Genomic DNA, 22,418 nt, shown 5'->3' on the forward strand with positions numbered 1-22,418 from the left:
AACAAGAAAAAATATTTTTCTCAACCATGGTTTAGTTTTAATAGTAAGATGAGGACCAAATAACTTCTCAATTGAACTTCTCTTATAATAAAACCTATTGACTCCACCATCAACGTTTTTTTGTCTCCAAAAACAAGCCTATTAGGCAACTTTGGTTTTTTTTACCTGTTTTCTAGCTACGTTTCTCTGTTTTATATCAAACCAGAGATCAAAAAATAAATATAATAATGTTATGAATCAAAAATAAAAATTTTAAAATAAAAGGGACTGAAAGGTAGTCAAAGTATGATAGAGGGATTGAAATGAACTCTTCAGTCTAAAGTTTTAAGTGACCATGCATGTTTATCATGTTCAACACTTTGCTCTTCTCTTTTAATTTTTATCTTAACAAAATAAATTATAAGAAATTGGTGATTGATTTGGCTAGGGATGGCAATGTGCATCCATGAACTCAGTTTTTTTTTTTATATCTGTATCTTATTTATTATTTATTGGGTATAAAATTCTGATATTTATATCTTACACATCGAGTTTCAGATATTTATATAAATATCTATCATCTGATTATTATTTTTTATTCAACATAAAGTTATATATATATATATATATATATATATATATATTAGGTTTGAGTCAAGTTTTGAGTTAAATTTGATAATACTCATACTTTATTTGTAATTAAAATATATTCACTCATTTGTATTGATATTAAATTGTCATTTCTAGACTTATCCATAAAATGATCTATGTAATTGACTGTAATTAAAAAAAAAGAAAAAAAAAAAGAAGAGGCAATGATCAAACAGGAAAGAAAAGAAAAAAAATGCACTATAGATTACCGTGAAAAAAAACTTGTCTTTAATTTAGTATATTTTGTACTTCTTCATATAATTTGAGCAGATATTTAGTTATTGATATGAAGCTAAGTGTACTGGGATCATTTCCACCAATCAGGCAACCACGGTCTCAAAAAAAAGAAAGAAAGAAAGAAAGAAAAACTCTGATTTTGATTGCCTATGCAGGTAATTCGGGCAAATTGATTGACAACAACCATTGCCAGGTGGAAATAGCACGTGGAATGGTTGATTGGAATTGAAATGCAATTTTGTTCCCAGACCTCCTCATGGACAGATCAAAACACCACTAACAAGCTGTAGTAATTGATGATTGTTTGGTAATCAATTTTCACTTTGTTCATATAATTCATGGATTAAGACTTACCTCCAAAAAGAGGTTAGATTAAGCATTAATCTAGAGGAAAAAAAATGTTTAAGACAGAGGTATCTTCCAATTGGTTTTTGTATTGAAATTAAATGTTTTTTCAATTAGATTTTCAGTGCTTCGTTAACAATTTATCTGTAAGAAAATATTTTTATCAAGATCTCCAAAAACATTCAAATGTTGGGAGCATACCCACTTACTTTATAAGATCTTAGTGTTTGTAAATCATATATGAATTTTAAGTTTTTTTTTTTTTTTTTCCCTCCCGAATTCATCTTGTAAAAAGCTTCAAACATTTAATTTATAAGACCCAGTCGAAAAATTAGCATGAGATTATTGAAAAACAAATCCCGAAAGAACATTGGTTAAAATTAGCATTACTCTCATCTCTAAATTGCAATACCGCTTGATTATACGGAGCATCCACCACACCAGATCCATCCACATGGGCGTGTAAACTGAAAGACAGTGAGTGCCCTTTATTTATTGCATCATCCCAGTTGCAACGATTATCCTTAGGGTTTGAAATTGAATTGTTTAAGCGAGGGTGATTGATGTAGAGAGAGTGATTTACGGAAGTCAAATTGATGCCGCAAGCAAACCAAGATTAAAAAGAACAACTCAAGCTAACACCTTTATTTATTCTAGGTTCAATGTTTCTAACTTACCCAGTTATATATATATATATTGTGCGCGCGCGTAATCTTTTGACTTTTGGGTTTAAGTGTATATAATAATTAAGCTCGGCGAGTCTTGTGTTTTGCTTGTTAGTTTATCTAATACGTATTAATGGACGTTATTGTTATCTTGTTGGTTTTTGTCTTCTGATCATTTGCAGCAGGTTAGCTTTCAGCATGGTGCTGATTGTGCTAAGATTCTTTACCTAATTCAATCAAAAACTTCTAGGAGATTGATATCTATTAAAGGGTGTTTGATTTCTATTTGCCACTTCTATGATCTTCAAGTAACACTCTATTTTCTGGCTTTTAGGTGATGCTTTTTGGTGTCTTTGATGAGAAAATATTATTTCTTACCAAAAATTAAGCTCCCGCCACTTGTTTGCATTGCTTGCATCCTGTAACTTCAAAAATTTCGAGTGCCTTGAGAGGTAATATATTGACTTATCTCCTTTATGGCTTTGATCCTTGTATCTCCATGCTTTACTCTCTGTTTTTCTTCTTTCCCCCCATCTTCCAATTAGAGATGTTAAAGCTGCGGCATGTTATTCCTCATGAGATTTAGATGTGTAGATCAATCCACATGGTCCAATGCTTGGTACTAGTTGTTGCTTTACTGCTGATGGGTTGCCGTTACACTGTCAATAGGGTCATGGGAAATTATGAATTTTTTTTTTATTCCTTCTTCTGAAACATTTCTATGACTGAATCTCTTTGCATCTGGTACGTATGTGTAATGAAGCCACTGACACAAAGGGAGAAAGTTCGTGCAAAGGATATCGCTGCGATTATGGATTTTTCCTTTATTAGATATTTTTGCAAGTGGGGATGATCGATGTTTGAAATGGAATTCAGTTACTGGATTCCTTTGATGCATAATTGTTGCCACAAATTCGAATGTCGTTGAAAAGATGCATTTGTTTGATTGTGTTAAATGATTTCTTTTTACTTAAATAGAGAGAGAGAGAGAGAGAGAGAAGAAGACGAGGGCTTACTTAGTGGACTGCCATTCAGCCACTTCTATTGTTCCACTCGTTGGCTTGACTCAGTTCTCCTTCCCTATATGTGCAAATACTAATATGCTGTCTATGCAATAGGTGCTTGTCGTGTGAACTTAAATTTGTAATGCGTGATTTCCCTCTTTCATGGATTCTGCGTGAGGGTTAAAAATTTGAAACTTTGTTTATGTTTTTAATTGTCATTGAGCAAGGTGTTGTGTGTTATGTGATCGGTGATCCATTGATTTGGATTAGTCTTTTGTATCAAACGGCTTATACTACTGGCAGGGAATGCTCTTCTGCTGGCGTGTTTTGCTAGTGATCATCACGTTATGAACTTCATTTTCTAAATCCTTTTGAAATTCTGAATTGTAGTTAAGGGCTAATGACAAACTAAATGTCTTAATCTCTACTGTTTGGGGGCTGGTATGTGAGTGACACTGCTCGGAATCAATATGTTTCTGGTTTTGTTTCTGCTAGGGAGTTTTTGTTGTAATTTCTAAGCACTGTCATTACAATCAAATTTATTCATATTTGCAATCTATCAAATTCATGTTTAAGCATGAATTGTCATTAAGAGTTTGGGGTCTAGTTCTAGTAAGGCTGCTGTCTTTGAAAGGGCAGGAGGAGGAGGAACTTTCCTAGTTCAGAATTACAATATTACTTCCAGCAAGTTCATGCAATCAAATAATCTTCGAGGGTTTTGGCTCTTAAACTCGTTGAATATTGAGGAACCCGGAATTTCTCCCTATAGTGCCTGAGTTTGGTGTAAAATACCATTATCAGCTATTCATCTTTTCAGTTCTTTCATTTTTTTCTCTTTTTGCATGTTAATTCATCATAACCTACTTTGATGGTGTATCTGTTGCCAAATTCTCTTTGATGTTGTAAGACAATGCATTTACTCTTCCGTGTATCATTACAGAACACATTGTGCACTATATATGCAGGCATGTTCTGTTAGATTTCACATGGTATTCATGGTGTAACTGTGAACTTTCAGATGGAAGAACAAAATACTCAGCATGCCCCCCCTGTTGAAACAAGCGTGGATATTCTTGATGGAGGGGATAGTGGAGCGAGTAAGGTGTGTGGGGAAGCACCTTGTGTATTTTCAGATACTGGAAATAACCTCAAGAATGCCAAAGAACGTTCAACTTCAATGCGTAAGCTCTGGATAGCCGTGGCACTTTGTGTAGTGTTCATGAGTGCTGAGGTAGCTGGTGGCATCAAAGCCAATAGTCTGGCAATCTTGACTGATGCTGCACATTTGCTTTCCGATGTTGCAGCCTTTGCTATCTCCTTGTTTTCATTTTGGGCAGCTGGCTGGGAAGCCACACCCCGTCAATCTTATGGATTTGTTAGGATTGAGGTTCTCGGTGCACTGGTTTCCATACAGCTCATCTGGTTGCTTGCAGGGATCTTGGTTTATGAAGCCATTGTTAGGCTCATCCATGATACAGGGGAGGTAGACGGGTTTCTTATGTTTCTTGTTGCTGCATTCGGCCTTCTAGTGAATATCTTCATGGCACTTGTGTTGGGACATGATCACGGGCATGACCATGATCACAATCATGGGACTGGCCACAGCCATGGAATGACAGTTACTGCTCATCATCGTCAAGATGACGAGCATCCAAAACATGCAGACAATCATCATAAGCACTCGAAAGATGAGCACCGTCATGCTCATGAAGAACATGTTGAGCCGCTGCTGGAAAAAAAGGAAGCCAGGCACGAAAAGAAGCAAAGGAACATAAATGTACAAGGAGCTTATATCCATGTACTTGGGGATTCCATCCAGAGTATCGGGGTCATGATAGGAGGTGCAATCATATGGTATAAGCCTGAGTGGAAGATAGTTGATCTGATCTGCACCCTATTCTTTTCAGTTATAGTCTTGGGGACAACAATCAAAATGCTTCGGAACATACTTGACGTCTTGATGGAGAGCACTCCAAGAGAGATAGATGCAACAAAGATTGAAAAGGGATTGTCTGAGATGGAGGACGTGGTGGCTATCCACGAACTGCATATATGGGCCATTACCGTGGGCAAGATTCTCCTGGCTTGTCATGTGAAAATCAGGCCTGAAGCAAATGCAGACATGGTGCTAGACAATTTGATAAACTATATCAGAAGTGAGTATAGTATCAGTCATGTAACCATCCAGATAGAACGTTAGCAGAGGCAAAGGAATTAGCTAGTTGAATCTGGGGCCTGATGTTTCCGAAAGTGATGATCTTTCATCACATGCACGCATATGCTGTTCATGGGATATCTTTCACTATGTCCTTTACAATTGTTTTTTACGCACAGATAGAAACTGTCATCTTTAATTTTGTCGCGAGTGTTGTTTGGATTCTGGTATTGTGAATTTACAATTGTAGAGTTGATAAATATGCTTTCTTCAATCTTCTCTTTTGCTCCATTCCACATAAATTACTACAAAAAAAATCCATATGCGTAGAGCATTCTTCTATAGGAAGAAGTTCCCGTCAGGCTTGGAAAGGGGATTGCTTTGTGTCCCGCTTTAGACATGCATCAGCTCACCCAGAGTTGGGGTCTACCATTGATAATAAGTGTCACAGGCACCAATTTGAGGCGGAGATGAAGCTTCTGTCCAGGTAACAGCTCGTTTGTTATATTACAGCTGGGAACATGATGCTGGGGTGTGGGGACGCTGGTGTCATCTTGTTGAGTGAAAAGATTCGTGACCTTCCTTCTTACGGTGAAATGTTGGCAGCTCTCTCGGTAACCTGACCTGGTGATGTACTTGATGCTACAACAGATGTTGAAACAGGAATTACTGCAGAGAAATTTCTTGACCTTGTAAGACGAGAACAAGGATGGCAGGTTTAACTTAACCAGAGTCAATGTCGACGGGTTAATGCTAGAAAACATTTTGTTAATTTATTTTATGGTCTCCGGATGGGTTAGAAATAATCAATCAGCTACAAGACAAGTTCAAATTGTTGCAGTTTCTTGAGAATGAAAATGACCCTTGTTGTGTGGCTAAAGTTGCACAATATATTTTATAGGAGTAAACGGAACCACGACTTGGTTCAAAAAGATAAGGTTCTTGGACTTTATCAAGTGAAACCTGGGGTTTTCAAGCAGAGGTTTTTTAAAGATGGTTTTTTTTTTTTTTTTTTTCCTAAAATGTAAGGTTGCTTTGCTTAGGATTCTCAATCTCTGAGAGTCAGAAGCATGGTGCCCCCCCTCCCCTTTATAAATTGTAGGCATTTTTTGTTAGGATTCTCAGAAATAATGTGAGACAGAGTGCCATAATCATCAGGTAATCTACTATATAGTACAATGAAGCTGGGGACGCAGGTTTCCGATTTTCCCATCTCTCTTGAAAATATCTGGAATTAGAACTCGGGTGGAGGCAGCCTCAAATAACATCAATTATATATATATTATCTACAATTATCAATAGCTCAATTCCTTAAACTAAATACTTCTTCATTTGAAAATAGCCAGGGGAGAAAAAACCCTTTAATCTTACCTCATCAGTCTCGAAGCAAAAATTACAGTGGGACCTTGATGAAGGGACTTCGGAGCATTTTGCGTTTCTGTTCGGAACATTATGCTACCGAGTTTGTACTCTTGGGATCAGTCAAGTAACAAGCTCATAGCTAGAGCTTGGGGCTCAGAATTATCAGAGGGACTCTGGAATGGATTTAAAGAGTAAGTTTCTGGGAACTTCACCTCTAAGCAAACATCCATCGTATGTGCTAGATCCCTTTCTAGAAAAAGAGTTGACTTTCAGACACAATTAATGCAGAAAATGCCCACAACTTCCCATCGAAAGAGGATTAATCCAAAAGACATTCAATTATTTAGGACGGAAGCAGCTTCAACGCCCGACATTTTTCTAGCATATCAAGGATGGCAGGAGGAAAGCTGCAAGAACAAGTGGCGTTAGCCAGGACAAAGCAGTGGGGGAGGGCTTTCGTTTAAGCAAATGTATTAGTGAACCGTTATCAGGATTTTTACCAAAACAGTGTGAGTATTGTAAGGAGATAGATGTATTGGTCAAATCATTGAGCATAAAAAAGTTGGAGTGGCTTGTTCAACCTAACGAGTCAAGATTGATCACCTCCACTCAAATCATGGGTTAAAAAAACAATATCATGTTGCCATCACTTTAAACTTTATAAAGATCTAGCTTAAATGTGAAAAGAACTGTTAAAGGGTTAAATTGTAAAAATAATAATTAAAAAATAAAATGAAAAGATGGCAAAAATTCATTGACCTAAGTTAGCACTTAAAATTTATGATCTAAGTATTGAATATGATCATAACGAGTTAACTTAGTTGACAATGTATATCTTTCCTTTTCTCCCTTTATTCCTCCCTGGTTTGGTGTTATTTGGGTTTTAATTGGCATTGAGTTGAATTAAATTTGGAACTAAATTAAAAAAGTTATAAAAAAATTAAAGATAAAAATTTTAAAAATAAAAAATATTAAAGAATAAATTTAAAAAAACATGAGTATAAAAAGGAGGGACTAAGCAAATCCAAATAAATGTTTTAATCTTTGTTTGATTTTTTAAATTCATAACTCATGAAATTCTAGAATCAGATTCAATTAAAAAGATCAATTTCCAACTAATTTAATTTTAAAGGGTAATAAAATAATAAAAAAAATCAATTTAATTTACACAATATATATATATATATCTTTGAAAACTCTATTGCTTCCAATGGCTAATAGTAAAAACAAAAACTTACTGCATTTCCAAATAAAAGCCCTTCACTTCGAGTAGTCGACACATTGATTCCTTTTAATTTACCAGTGCATGATATTCTATCTCAAAAATATTTAAAAATATTTAACTGTGAAAAAATAAATAAAATGATGATATTAATTATCTTCCTCATATTAATTAGTAACGGTGGGTTGATGAAGGATTTGATTCAAACTTAAACTACAAATGGAAGCTTTATTAGTAGATGTGGGAGAATATACAATCAGTTTTTTTAAACCTCAATTCAGTTTTAAGCGTCAATAAATTGAGTCACAAATCTTCTAATTTAATCAAATTTACTCCAAACACAGTATTATTTTGGTTTTAAAGACGTATATTAGGGTTTATTTTGAACATCTTTGCAATGAATCAAAGAACATGTGAAAATCACATGTAAATTATACGAAATTTGTTATCTATCCAAGAATGAGTGGATTGATATATAGGTGACATTTTCTAATAATGATGTTTTATGGACAAATTCATAAAATTAAGAGATTTGAAATTCAATTGTATGATAGGTCATGTGTTAATTTTGACACGTATAGCATGTATTAAAACTAGAAAAAAAAAAAAAAAAAAACTAGGATTCCTTAATATCTAAAGCTTTACCATCCTAAATTGCAGAAAAAAGAAATTAAAATTCTCGAAACTTACAACTAAATGAAAAATAATAATCCAAATAGGACAAGAAAAATAAAAACATCCTAGACAGTATCTTCTAAAACTTATTTGAAGGCCTTCTCGACTTCCAATGAGAAAGTAATTTGAACTTTATAGAAAATATGAACTTTAAAATCTTCTATCAAAATTTCAGCTAAATCTATCTATTCTAACTGCTAGATAAAAATTATGTTCGCTTTACTATATTGCACGATGGACTCCTTGAAACCTAAAAATTTTAACTAACTAACAAAATAATACAATAAAAATAATTATGCCAAAAATAATAAAAAAAATGTTTTATGCCCGTCCCTCTTGCAAATAATTCGTCATCAAGTTAATTGTCAAACATTGAACTCAACCGCTCGAAGAAACAAATATTTCTAATGTAATATTATAATTATAATATTCATAAAGTAATATGTCTTTGACTTCTGAACTTTAAAATTTAATTTATGGTATTCACATGCTAAAAAAAAGTCTATATCTAATATTATATTTTTTATTTCTATGAAGTCCACTTATAGTTATTTCATACATTTTTTTACTTTTAACTTTACCACCCTATCATTTGTGACTCTTGGAACTTTAACATTTGTATTAGGGGTAGAGATAAGTGGAGGCTAGTAGGGCCTAGGCCCTTGCAAAATAAATAATTTTTTTAGGGGTGTATACATAATTTATAAGTATTGTCTCTCTGCAAGAAAAAAAACAAGATAAAGTTATAAAGCCTCACATGTTTTTTAATCAATTAATAAAAGAAATTCTAAATATTGATACAAATTATTTTGTGTTGAAGATACATGTAAACGTGTTGATAAGTTCATTAATCTTCAATCCTTAAAAATAGCCTACCAAGCCCTTACAATATCTCAAATGGCCTCTACTATATTGTAAGATGGGTTGCTACTGTCTTTATACATCAAATAGTCCAAATGAATATTCTAATGTCAATTGAGGAGGCACATAACATGGATAAAAAACTAGAGTGCTTCAACTCTTAAAGTTTTACAGCCCTGAAACTATAGAAGAAAGAAATTAGGATTCTCAAACCTTTTAATATGTAATTATAGAAAATTATGAAAGATTTATTTCATTATTCTTCAATCCTTAAAAATAGCCTATCAAGTTGTTTAATATACGAAAAAACACTCTTATTAGTAAAATATCAATTGCATTAAAAGTCTCAAATGAAATAGAAAAAAGAGTCTAAATACAATAAAAAAAAATAAAATTCCGAACACAAACTTCTAGGCCTTATTTGATGACAAATAAATTTTAACCCTATTGAAAACATGGCCTTTAGACATGTCCGTCAAAATTTAAGCTTGGTTTAACAGTTATATATTAAATTTATCCTCATTTTACTAGATTGCTCACTAGATTCTTATATAACTTCTCAAAACCTAGAAAATCTTAATAATTAAGAAAATAATACAATAAAGATAATTATGTAAAAAATAATGAAGTACCCCATGTCAAATTTTGATTTTTTTTTTTTTAGAATTTTAGTTATAATATCACAAGAAGAACGTTTTTAATTCAACATATACAAAAAAGTTTCTTCAAGTAATACAAAAGAAAATAAATGCAAATTAAGTGTGAAATGGTTAAAAAAACATAAATGTAGCAATGTAAGACTAGCAAGCTCCTCTATGATAACAAAACGATCATAATCGTATGGTTGGATTCCCATGCGGATTGTGTTATGTAAATGAACAGAACTATAAATGGAAATAGGATAATACTATATTTACCTTTCTAGTAAAAAAAATGGAAGGATAAAAAATAATGGTTAAAAAAGGGAGTGAATGTGTTATTTGTGTAGGGGGAGATAATCATAAATTCACTCCCTCTATTTCATCGAGATTTTTATATGGGTTTTTATACTTTATATTTTACATTTAGTGTTTTTATACATCTATCACATAAATTCACTACTTCCATTTCACGTTTTGTCAACGGTCTTGTGTTGAAAATATTTTGTGTTTTGAGCCTAAAAAGTTCATAAAATCATTTTTTCAATTAATCTGAAATTTATTTTAATTTTAAGATTTTAGAGAGCTAAACATTTTATAATTTTAACAAGATTTGTACAAAGTTTACCCTATATACAAACTATACCGAAAAAAATTTTCACATAAAAAGATCTACAAAAAACCCAAATTAACAAATTCTAACTAAACTCAATAAATTCTCATATTTCATAACCATAAGTAGCCCCATGAGTAGAAAAAATATATATTTTAAATGAATAAAAAATAATTTATCTTATCTAATAATCAAGTAATCCCAAAAATATAAAAACACAAATCATCTATCTATTTACATCTACGTCGTCTATTAGATGATTCATGCTCATCAAAAGCACAATTAGATCTAGCTCCTCTACTTGCCTGAGTGGCCTCGTTATCTATTATGTCATCATCAAGAGTTAACCACTCTCTAAAGGTATCCAGTCCAGTACGACAAACATTTAACCACTAGGATGCAACAGTATAAACTTTTCCTTCTTCATCAATATTACAAAGATAAGATGTGGCTTCTCGACCCTCTTGTAACATGAAACCAACCTAATATTAATAAAACATTAAAGTTAAATTAAAAGATCAATACATAGAACCTTAAATTTAACATTTCATAATTATAAAAAGATTTGATTACTTACAAGAATTTGAATTCATTGGAAATGTTGCTCGTATTGTATGTATTAAGGTGGTAAAACATGCTCGGGATCTAGAGTAATGACTCGATGTGTGATATTTATGTACTAAATCATATACTTATAATTTGTAATCATAAGATTCATCTATGTAAATATCTCATTCCTTTGTGCATCCCACCGTAATATATAAGCCCCATGACAGCTTAATCAGTCGTAATCATTATTTTTACCCCAACAAGTTATGGTGAGCAATACATCATTTGTGTCAATATCAACTGGAATGTGTTATTTGTAGATAAATTGTCGCATTATTTGGTCTGGGCAATATAGCTCGACCATTTCAAAAAATATTAGCAGGACCATTGATGTCTATAAGTTCACCCCGTTAGTGCAAATTGCTAGAGCAACTGCTAATCTTTCATTCGACTAAGGTGTCCACATTACCTATGGAATATAATTTTTTAAATATTAAACATTAATAATTCGATGAAGTGTAATGACTTTTATTAAACAAATGATTAAAAAATACATGGTTATCAAGCTGCCTGTCTAGCTCGCTCTAATAAATTGTCAACTTATGTGTTGGATTATTTTTAAATACTTTACCAAACACCTAGTATTAAAATTATGTCAGTTTAAATGTATTTTTTAAAGTTACAATTACATAATATAATTGCAAAATAACATCGTAATACTTGCATCTGAGTGATAGATAAAGTGTAACCCTCATAGTTTAGACAATCATAGATGGTAATTGGGGTAACTAGAGTCTTCCTACATGAAAATGTTCCCATGATCATAAGTGTTATTCAATAAAACACCTTTTGAATCAGATGTATTAACAACAAACATTTAAAGTTTATATAGTATTTCTCGCTTCATACCTATAGAAGTAGCAAACATCTCCCAACCTGTTTGACCATGCAAGACATGGATGTCTGTATAAGCATGCCAAAATAGCAGATCCTCAGATACATGTAGGGATAATGTCAAAATTCTCCATGAACATCAGGTAAATTAAAGTCACATATCTCATTGTTAGGTCAATGAATAATACACTATCAAATAGATGAAGTATATATGCTTTGACATACCTATATAACACATTAAAATTATCATGATAATTCATGTAGACTTAACAAATAATCAACACATTATATTCATAATTTATTTTATACCTCTGTAGGACCTCCGTACTAGCATTGATTGATGGTGTCACAAATATCTTCTCAATCCACTAAAGATGTATGCTAAGTCCTTCTATTTAGAAGGAGGGGGCGCAAGTCCAAATGATCACTTGTATAACACAATTCTATTACGAACACCAAAAGATGTGACTACCCATTCATCAACAGGCAATCCAAGCAAAACTACCACATCTTGTAGTTTCGGTGTCATCTCTTCATGCCTAAGATGAAATGTATGTGTCTTACATCTCCATTGTTTAATTAGTGCATTGATCAAGCCGTGGTTAAGTTTGATGTGGTCTAGACAACTGACGTACAAAAACTCTGCACGAAACACATATGGCTAGACCCACTCATCTAGTCTTGTCCTTCTATGTGTACAACAATAAATAATGGTTTTATCCTATTTATAATATTGTCATAATAGTTTCATCCTGCATAACAATTTAAATTATAAGTAGATACATGTATAATACTGTCATAACATAATTTTGACACATTTACTTTCAATTTAATTTAATTTTTTAAGGGGGTAAAATTTGGAATTAAAAGATCGGGGAATAATTTTGATTAAGAGAGTGATTTGTCAACTTGTAAAAAAACTAGGGATTATAATGTATTTTTATCCTTCTTTCTTAATATTCATTTTGAAAAAAATGATCATGATATCTTAGTTATTTATTTTTAAATTTAACTTTAAATTCTAATCAAGTTTAAATTTAAAAAAGATGATGAGTTTGTTTTCTACTTAGAATTCCATATACTCTAGGACTCTTGTATTTTAAATACAGATACAAATATATAGAAAATTTAGGAGGGAACATATCAAAATTTCTACATTAAGGGGAGATCAAAAAATTCTATTTCGAGAGTAGACATATATATAAAAAAAAGGCAAAGCAAAAAGCCAAAACTCCCACATAAAACCCAAAAATCTTTAATTGATGATCTGGCAAAAAACACTTACCCATCCCTCTCCCATTTTCTTTCTCCTGTCGTTGTCTCTTTAAAAACAAAAAAAAAGGAAAAAATCACCAACTACCGACCACTCGGCATACCAACATCTTTACTGATTCTAGCACATTAATGCCAACATATCCACAATAAATCCAACTCTTCCCTTCAATTATTGGTTAGCCTCGTAACAACTATCTCTACCTCTCTCTCCAAAACTGAAGCTTTCATTGATAGTAAAATCATTTGCTCTCTCTCTCCCCCCCGTCACAAACCTGTATACCCAATACAACCATCAACAGCCCCTAAACACCACCACTTACGGCGGACCCATCATCATGTGAAACCTATAACCTTTTATAGCAACACCTTTTTACATTTAGTTGTTTCAGCTGAACTAGCCTTCAAAATAGTCAGCCTACACCAGCATCATGAGTCAAATCATATGCCACCATCTTTTCCTCCCAAAATGACAGCATATGTGTAAAGATATGAGGGGATTAAATTGATTTTGCTATGTGAATTCTTATTTTTATTTTTACAACCAATATTAATTCTCACCGCAAGCATAGATAAAAAAAAAAAAAAGGAAAATGGGAAGCTACCCAATCTTCTTTGCCATGTTCAGTCCAGGACTCTAGAGCATCATTCCATGCACCATCATCTATAGCAGTACGTGACAAACACGTGTTGTTAGAGACCCACTGTTATTACATCATCTGGTTTTATTTAGGTAGTCTCATCCTACTTAGCAACACTGTTGAAGGTTAATTTTGAAGTTGAGATTTGTGTTTTTGCAAATTAATTGTTTGTATTTATTGTGAGTATTTTTTCAGTATTGTAAAAGTGAGCATGTGAGTATATTAGTAAAAATAGGTGTGTGTGATGCATGATTTCATATTTTTTAGCATGTGTTAGAATAATAACATAAAAAAAAACAAAAAAAAAAAAATCATAAAGCATTTTTATTAACCATTTATAAAATTTGCATTATGGCCAAATCTTAAAAACAGACGTGAAAAATGCATTTGCATTAACTTGTGATTTCTTAGCATAAAAAATAGCTCAAAAACATTTTTGCAAGTTTTAGTATTTTTATAAAATTATTGTTTTATCACCTTTTTGATATAAAAAAATGTATTTTTGTTTGCATATGGACTTTAAAATAAGTTTATAAAGCCTATTAGAATTTGGCTCAAATGAAATGGCCCATTAGGTCTACATACAAAATACCAAAAACTTGACCCTTTGAAAGGGTCCAAAGCGCAATTCTATCATTCTTATGGGTCCAATGACTATTTTAAAACTCAATCCAAAAGTGTTCGAGGCAAGTGAATTCACGATGAGTATCAATCTCGGTATTTACAACTCTAGAGTAAAAAATATTAACTCTAATATTTATTGACCTTTGAGTAAAAAATATCAATCTCAATATTTATTGAGGCTAGAGTCAGAAATATTATAGATAAATTATTGATGACATATCATAACAACTTATATCAATTTAAGACAAAACTAGCAACACAACCTGCCTAAGGGAGGAGATTTTAAGGGTGATAATATATTTCCTCTAGCGTAACAAGTCCATTGCCATAGAATCTCTGAAAATCAATTGTGGTTTCTAATGACTATAATACCAGGTGGCGACTCCTTAAATAAAATATATCCCCTTTAATAACAAGATGTTATATATCTATTATTTTTTCTAGTTTTTAATCATTGCCGCGATGTTGGGAATAACCTATTATTTGCATAAAAAACAACTGTAATCAATAACTTTTTATCATATCGCCCATATAAATATATGTCATCAACACTGATAAGTGGTCTACAATACTTAAAACCTTTAAAAGAAGGTCCAAAGGACCAAAACACGTGTATAAAAATCATTGTACTATAATCAAGATTTCTTTTGTGTGTCCAATCAATGATTATTCTAGGATTTAATTCTTTTATTGTTAACAATAACCTAGATAATTTTTCAAAAGATTCTTCATGTGAACCAAAAAGATGTTTGATGACCTTCTGTTTTGCAACTCATGCTTTGTCATATGAAATTTATATTTGTAATGCAATTTTATTTCATCTTGTATACTTGCAACCATCATTGAGAGCTTATTCATTATAAGGGTTGACGTAGCATTAACATTAAAATTTTCATTAAACTGATGATGTTTTTTTTTTTGACAAAGGTCAAAACACATGTATATTACCTTTTTAACTTTGTTATATAAAATGAATCCGATATTTTATGATATCCCTCGCACAAATACTACTTTGATTCAAGTTCTTACAAACATTGTAATTGAACAAATGTAGAGTTCGACTGTTGGACTCGGGATTCAAGTGAATATGCAATATATCATCGTTTAACAACATTAACCAATTCATTTTTACTGTTAAATGTGTGTCCAACCTCCAACTCAAACCTTCCTGAAATATGTTTATGACTTTATGCACAATCATTAGAAATAGCAAAACTAGACCCAAAAGCATCTCCCAAATTCAAGGATCAAGGAGGTATGATTTCATTATCACATCATCATTAGTATCATTATCAACGTCGTCGTCATCATTTACCATCATATTTGGGTCTAACGTATCATCATCTTCATTATCACTAGGCTCAAAATAGTCAAATCTATGTTAATCATCAAATGGATTGTCAAACATAGTATCATCTATCCTTTGCAACAATTCAACCAATAATAAATTGTTTTTACCTCTACTAACTGAATTTGAATGACCAACAGAAGTTGAGACACACACTGATTTTGATTGACAACTCATATACAACATCATCATGTTCAAACCACTTTGGGTGAAAGAGTTAATCGTTGTTTTAAAACTACCATTACATACAATTGGCATAGGATAACACTGATGGTCACCAATTTGACACCTCTAAGTTATTTCAACATCAATATCATTATAATTCCCTAAAGTCCATGATAAATAGTTTCTTTTATTTTTGCATATGACATGTCTAAATTACTATTTAACAACAAACTGCTCTCACCATTGTTTGTTATACTACTGTTCATATCATGAATAATAGTGCCACCATAATGACATAACTTAGATATGTTACAAGATATTCTATTAAAAAAAATCAAATTTTGGTCAATTGGATGTAATTGTAATTAAATTGCATTATGCTAACACTGTTCACATCATTTATATCAAATACAATCAAATTTTCAAAATTTAATGTTAAAGCAAATTCACCACAAATTAAACATAATTCATGATATTTTAATGCTCAAATACATTAAATCAAACAGAAATTAATATAATTAAGAAAATAACAAATTCATCAACTTATCAACAACTTAACGAAACATTTAATTTGTCATAATTTTACTATGGTCAAGCTCTTGTCCATGAAATCATCAACATGGTTAATTATATTATTAGTTGATTCCAACAATACACATAAAATTTCTAATTCAAAAACTTAATATCAATTAAATGCAACACATAATTAATTTAACTTATTTTCATGTTCAACTATATCAAATCAACTCTAATTGATTATATTCTTAACTAATTTCATATTAATTCAACAAACCCTAAATTTACAATAAACTCTAAATTCAACCTAAACAATCATTTCATTTCAACAAAACAAAAAAAATAAATTTATAGCAATTTAGTATATTTATCTTGCTTATAGGACTAAAAAAAAAGCTAGGGTGGTGGGCCCAACGACAATGACAAATAGATCTATCAATTTTGCTCATAAAAACATCAAATGATGCTTAAAGATTTCTAATGGGTTTTATTTTTTATTGTTTTAAGGGTTAAATAAAGGTATTTAGTGGGTTTTGTAGAAAGAAAATGAGTGCATTGATTGGTTCGGGAGAGAGAATTGCAACCTTGCATTTATTATGTGTTCTTTGATATAGGTTTAGATTTTAATTGATAATGCGCTTCTCAAACATGATATTTATTTTTTTGCAATTATGAAGTGTGAGAATTTTTTGATATAGCATTTAAAAAAATATGAAAATATTTAAAAATATAATGTTTCATCTTGTTTTTTTTTTTAAAAAAAAAAACAGTACTATTCTCATAAAATTTTACATTTACTATCTTAATTTTAGAAAATAAAAAAATCAAAGTTGAAAGAGGAGAGTGTGGAGGAAGAGTCCCCACAACTGGCTGTCCCCGCTGCTGGATAAAACTGCCAAATAATGCTATTGGGACCTTTCAAACCAGACAGCTCCCTCTTCCCTTCTTCTTCTTCTTCTTCTTCCTCTCTCTCTCTCTCTCTCTCTCTCTGCTATACCCTCACCAACTCTCAACTCTTTTCACTTGTTACTCTAATTTACATCTTTCTAGCTGACTCGAGTGGTTTTAATTTTTCTACCCTTTGTTTGATTTTAAGTTTTACCCATCTTGATTAATTCTTCTTGGGCTCCATTTCTATAACTACTACTGCTACTGCTAGTAGCTAAGTTACTTTCTTTCTCTTTTCCTGTAGAGAATTTAATATCATTCTATATAAGAGTTTCACCAGCAGCAGAACACAAAGGAATATATTAATTTTTGAGGTTGTGTACATGGGGTCTCTCCTTCTGCTTCTCGGGGGTCACATTTATTACTATCTTTTTGTTAGCATCACAATGGAATGTTGGTGAGGAAGTGAGAGGTAGAGAGAGAGAGAGAGAGAGAGAAATTTAATTTAAAAGCTCTCGCTCTTGCAACAACTACTGCTCATCAATGGAGAGGCTCCAAGGACCCATTAATCCTTGTGTATGTTACTCTTGTTCATTTTCTTTTTTACGCTCTTTCTTTCCTAGAGTACCTTAACTAGAATCAAAGAAATGGACTTGCATTTACTTATCCAAATGCTTGCATTTAATGCATTGCATTATTTTTCTAGAAATGCTAACGTTTACTGCACTGTTTCCTCCACTTTAACATTCTATTTCCTTTCTTCGTTTGTTTCACTCTCTCTATTGAAACTGAACACCCATCAAATCCATGAAAGTTGGTTTTTCTCCACACCTCCTGAGAAGGTTAGGTGTAAGACCCCAACCAAGAGTTTCCCTCATTGCCTTTCTTTCTCTCAAGATTCTTTTTTTTTTTTCTTTTTCTTATTAAGTTATTTTTTTCTTCTTGCAGTTCTTAGGGGAGCATAACTTGGATTTGGAATGCTTAGACCAAGGATTTATCAATACAGAAAGCTTAAGATTTGGAGAAGAAAGACCATACTTTTCAAGCCCAATATTTGATGAAAAAATGCCTTTTCTTCAAATGCTTCAAACAGTAGAAACCCCACCCACTTTTCCCTTCAAAGAACCCAGCTTTCAGACACTACTCAAACTCCAACACCTCAAAAAACCATGGAATATGAACAATTATTACATGCCTGGAACAGAAAGCCAAGTTCAACCACCGGAGCTTGAAAGTTGTGTCACCCATGACATATTTGATTTACACTCACCAGTCAAATCTGAAACTAGAGAACTCCCAAACCCAAATTCAAAATCCTGCCTCGAAGGTGTAAGTCCTGAGCCCGCCGAACCCTACTCAGGTTCCTTAATTCCACGGGGTACTCAACCACAAACCGTACCTAATATCAAGACCCAGTTCTCCAAATCCACTACAATAATCACCAGAGAAAGAAGAAAGAGAAAGCGTACACGGCCAACCAAGAACAAAGAAGAAGTAGAAAGCCAACGCATGAACCACATTGCTGTTGAACGCAAACGCCGTCGCCTAATGAACGATCATCTTAATTCTCTCCGTTCTTTCATGCCACCATCTTATGTTCAAAGGGTAATCTTAAAATTACTGATATTAATTACTATCTACATTTCCAGTTTGCAATTATTGTTATTATTACTCTCAAGAATTCAATTTTAGACTCAAGAATTCAAAATCCATTGTTTCCTTTTCCACTCTTTGCATCCACGACTCATTTTTATGTCTTGTAGACTTGAAAGTGACGGTGTCTACCTTTCTTTTGCTGTTGAATAAAACAGGGTGATCAAGCATCTATAATAGGAGGTGCAATAGACTTTGTGAAGGAACTAGAGCTGCTTCTTCAATCTCTTGAAGCACAAAAAAGAATGAAAGAAATAGAAGCAGGCTTCACCAGCGGCATTTCATCCAACCAATACTTATTTACTTCGCCGCCACAAAGTGACAATCTGGCGGAGAAAGGAGGCAAATGTGAAGAGAAAATAACAGTGAAGAAGAAGTCGGAGGCGGCGGAGATAGAGGTGACTGCTGTACAAAACCATGTAAATTTGAAGATAAAGTGTCAAAGAAATCTTGGGCAGTTGGTGAGAGCTATTGTTGCATTGGAGGAACTTAGCCTTACAGTTTTGCACCTTAACATTAGTTCTTCCCAAGCAACAATTCTTTACTCTTTCAATCTTAAGGTAATACTACTTTGTTCCCTAAGTTAATTCATAGTTTCTTCTTTCAGGTCAAATGTTTTTTACCAGCCAGCTAGCTTGGTTCTTGCCTAATCCACAACCCTACTTTCATGTCAGTTTTTTTTTTTTTTTTTTTATGGGTTTTATTATGGTGTTGTAATGACAGTTAGAGGATGATTGTGAGCTGGGATCCACAGATGAGGTAGCAGCAGCAGTTCATCAAATATTCAGCAGTTTCAACGGCTAGCTGATTGGTCTGTATGGTAGGAGTGCTACTTGGCAAGAGAGACAGCAATTTTACAGCTGAATTTATAGGATTATTACAGTACTGCCTTCTTCTTTATGGAAAACAAGAAAATGTAATTTTGGCTTTATGAGGATGGTAGATGAGGAGCAGACTAGGCAGAAGGGCACGACCATTTGTCTCCATTCTAAGCTCTTACTTTTAGTACCACAGAGAGGACTGCTGCCAGTACACAGAAGTGCACAGGAGCAGATGATGTTTTTTGCTGAACTTGCTGAGAGAGTTTGCCTCGCTCTGTCTTTTTTTTTAATTTATTTTTTAGGATAAAAGAGTTGCTTGGATGAAGCGGAGCGTGGGTGGGCAACGCTGGGAGTTAGGGGCATATAGAACAGAAGTACCTAGTCCTCAAATCGGGATCAAATCCTTCCACAAAATAGCTAATTTAATAGTTCATTATCGTTTGCATTCTTGGTGTGGATGTAATTTTCACTTGGGTTCTTTCTTTTTTTAGCATCTCCCGGCCGGTTGTTGCGAGTCAAATTATTTTATTTTTAAGAAAGAAAAAAATACAAACATTAGTAATATGTTTTTTAGTTTAAAAAAATAATTGTAAATTGAAATCTTAATGTGTCTAATAAAATAAATTTATAGTTATATGCACCTATAAATATTTTTTAAAAATATTGATCTATTTAAAGATTAAGTTGGGAAGTTGGTGATAAACTCAAATTAAGATATTTGTTTATTAGACAACATTTTAATTATAAAGGCAAGTTTTAAATAAAAAATAATATTCTAATAATATTGAAGCTAATGTATTAGAAGAATATAAGAATATTACATTGCTCATGCATTGTCATGAGAAACTTTTTGATAGTGTTATTAAACTTGGTCTCACCAGACAAGTCAATTTAGGGACCCCTGAATTGTCAAATTAACTCGATATCACCAATCAAATTAAACCAATTAAAAAGAAATGGCTATTCAAGCCATCATTTTTTTTTTTTTTTTTGTTGAAATGGGTAGACAATGCTTCTCCTATTTCTTTTTTTAAAAAAAAACACAAATAACAAGTCGTCCATATGTTGTATTCAAACCACTTTAAGTGGCTGAAAAATCCAATCCCTGCTCTTTATATGAAGAAAATCCATTTTCAACATTTTTTTTTCTTTTAAAAAACACCTCATAAACCTCAATAAAACCAATTTCTAACCTTAAAATAACCTTTAATTAATCCAAAAGGCAAAAATAATCCCAAATTAAAATAATTTTCAAGCCCTAATCTATTTTTCTAGCAATATAAGGGGTCAAAAATACCTAAATAAAACCTTTTTTATAAAAATAAAATCTATTGACGTCAAAATCGATATTTTTTTTATTAATAGAATGAGAATAACCAATAACTTTTTATCCGCTCCCTTATTTTTCATCAACTCTCTCTCCTCACAAAATGAAAGGATTGAAACACAAAACAAATGAAGAGGGTGTTTGGAAGTGTGGTTGCTGTTGCTTTTCACTTAGAAAAGCATGCCAATAATGTTTTTTTATTTTTTAAAAAATTATTTTTGAGATTAACACATCAAAATAATTTGAAAACATCAAAATAATTTGAAAACATCAAAAACATATTAATTTAAAGCAAAAAAAAATATAATTTTTCAAATTTTTTTCAAAAATACTTTTGAAAAGCACTCCCAAACAGGCCTGAAGTGTGGGACTAAACATCAAAATCTCAATAAACAGGGATTGAAAATAAAAAATAAAAAATAAGAAAATTTGTCTCATTAACAAATTTGGATCCAAATAATTTCAATTTGTTCTGAACAATGAAATTGAATTTTATTATATCAAATTGAGTGTTAATTAAATGTTAGGATAATTTTTTGACACTGTGAATCCCATAACAAGCCAAATAAAATAAATTATCAAACTTAATTCTTAGTCACTGTAACAGAGAAGAATGAAATAAGTATTGGTGATCATTTTCGGTTCGGTTCGTTTTTTACGAATAAAAATAACCAAAATCAAAATTTAGAAAGAAAAAACAAAACGAAAACCGATTCTGACCGACCGATTTTAATTCGATTTGGTTTTTTATGTCAAAAAACTAAAAAAACCTATATTGTTTTTTTTTATTATTATTTTTGCCTTTTAAATTGAAGAAGAGTGCTTAGATGGACTGCTCTATTATCCTTTCTCTACGCAACACAAGGGTTTCACCCACCCGAACGGAGTCGAACCTTCACTACCTTTCCTCAGCTCTGACCAAGACTCCACTTTTTGCTTCCTAGAATGTAGATAGACCAAAAGAGATGGCTGCTACTAAGGCTTTTGGGTGTTGCTGGGAAGCCTAAGATGCTAGATCTAGAGTGGAAATTGAAGAATGAAGATTGAAAGATCTAAGGTGTTGCTGTGAAGCCTGGGATGTTAGATCTAGAGTGGAAATTGAAGAATGAAAATTGGAAGATGAAGATTGAAAGATGGGGGTGTCTGATTGTCTGTGTGATTGTGTCCCAAAGGGCAAGGGGAGGGTGCGGCCATGCGGGTGTGCGACTCCTAGGGTTATTGCTTTGTAAGAGTTTTTTTTTTTTTTTTTTCAATTTATAGTACTTATTTTTTTCTAAATCCAACCAGTTCGGTTTGGTTGTGATTTAATCGGT

General features: G+C 32.3%; 2 protein-coding genes across 8 annotated transcripts; both read left to right on the forward strand.

The window, feature by feature from the left end:
* Positions 1–1,541: 1,541 nt before the first annotated feature.
* LOC118063465 (metal tolerance protein A1) lies at positions 1,542–5,310 on the forward strand. 6 transcript variants are annotated; one of them, XM_035077509.2, is made up of 3 exons: positions 1,542–1,689; positions 2,212–2,329; positions 3,900–5,310. In XM_035077509.2, the coding sequence occupies exon 3, from the start codon at positions 3,900–3,902 to the stop codon at positions 5,079–5,081; it is 1,182 nt and encodes a 393-aa protein (XP_034933400.1). In that variant the 5' UTR covers positions 1,542–1,689; positions 2,212–2,329; the 3' UTR covers positions 5,082–5,310. The 6 variants fall into 6 exon arrangements, with proteins under 6 accessions (XP_034933400.1, XP_034933402.1, XP_034933401.1 ...); XM_035077510.2 differs by lacking the exon at positions 1,542–1,689 and adding an exon at positions 1,747–1,869; XM_035077507.2 differs by lacking the exon at positions 1,542–1,689 and adding an exon at positions 1,911–2,062.
* Positions 5,311–17,323: 12,013 nt separating this feature from the next.
* LOC118063466 (transcription factor bHLH67) lies at positions 17,324–20,271 on the forward strand. Of its 2 annotated transcripts, none has more exons than XM_035077513.2 (4): positions 17,324–17,880; positions 18,253–18,909; positions 19,116–19,517; positions 19,681–20,271. In XM_035077513.2, the coding sequence occupies exons 1-4, from the start codon at positions 17,848–17,850 to the stop codon at positions 19,759–19,761; spliced, it is 1,173 nt and encodes a 390-aa protein (XP_034933404.1). In that variant the 5' UTR covers positions 17,324–17,847; the 3' UTR covers positions 19,762–20,271. The 2 variants fall into 2 exon arrangements, with proteins under 2 accessions (XP_034933404.1, XP_073263578.1); XM_073407477.1 differs by lacking the exon at positions 17,324–17,880 and adding an exon at positions 17,893–18,146.
* The last annotated feature ends 2,147 nt before the right edge of the window (positions 20,272–22,418 follow it).

This window comes from Populus alba, chromosome 2, assembly GCF_005239225.2.
Source record: "Populus alba chromosome 2, ASM523922v2, whole genome shotgun sequence".
Lineage (NCBI taxonomy): Eukaryota > Viridiplantae > Streptophyta > Magnoliopsida > Malpighiales > Salicaceae > Populus > Populus alba.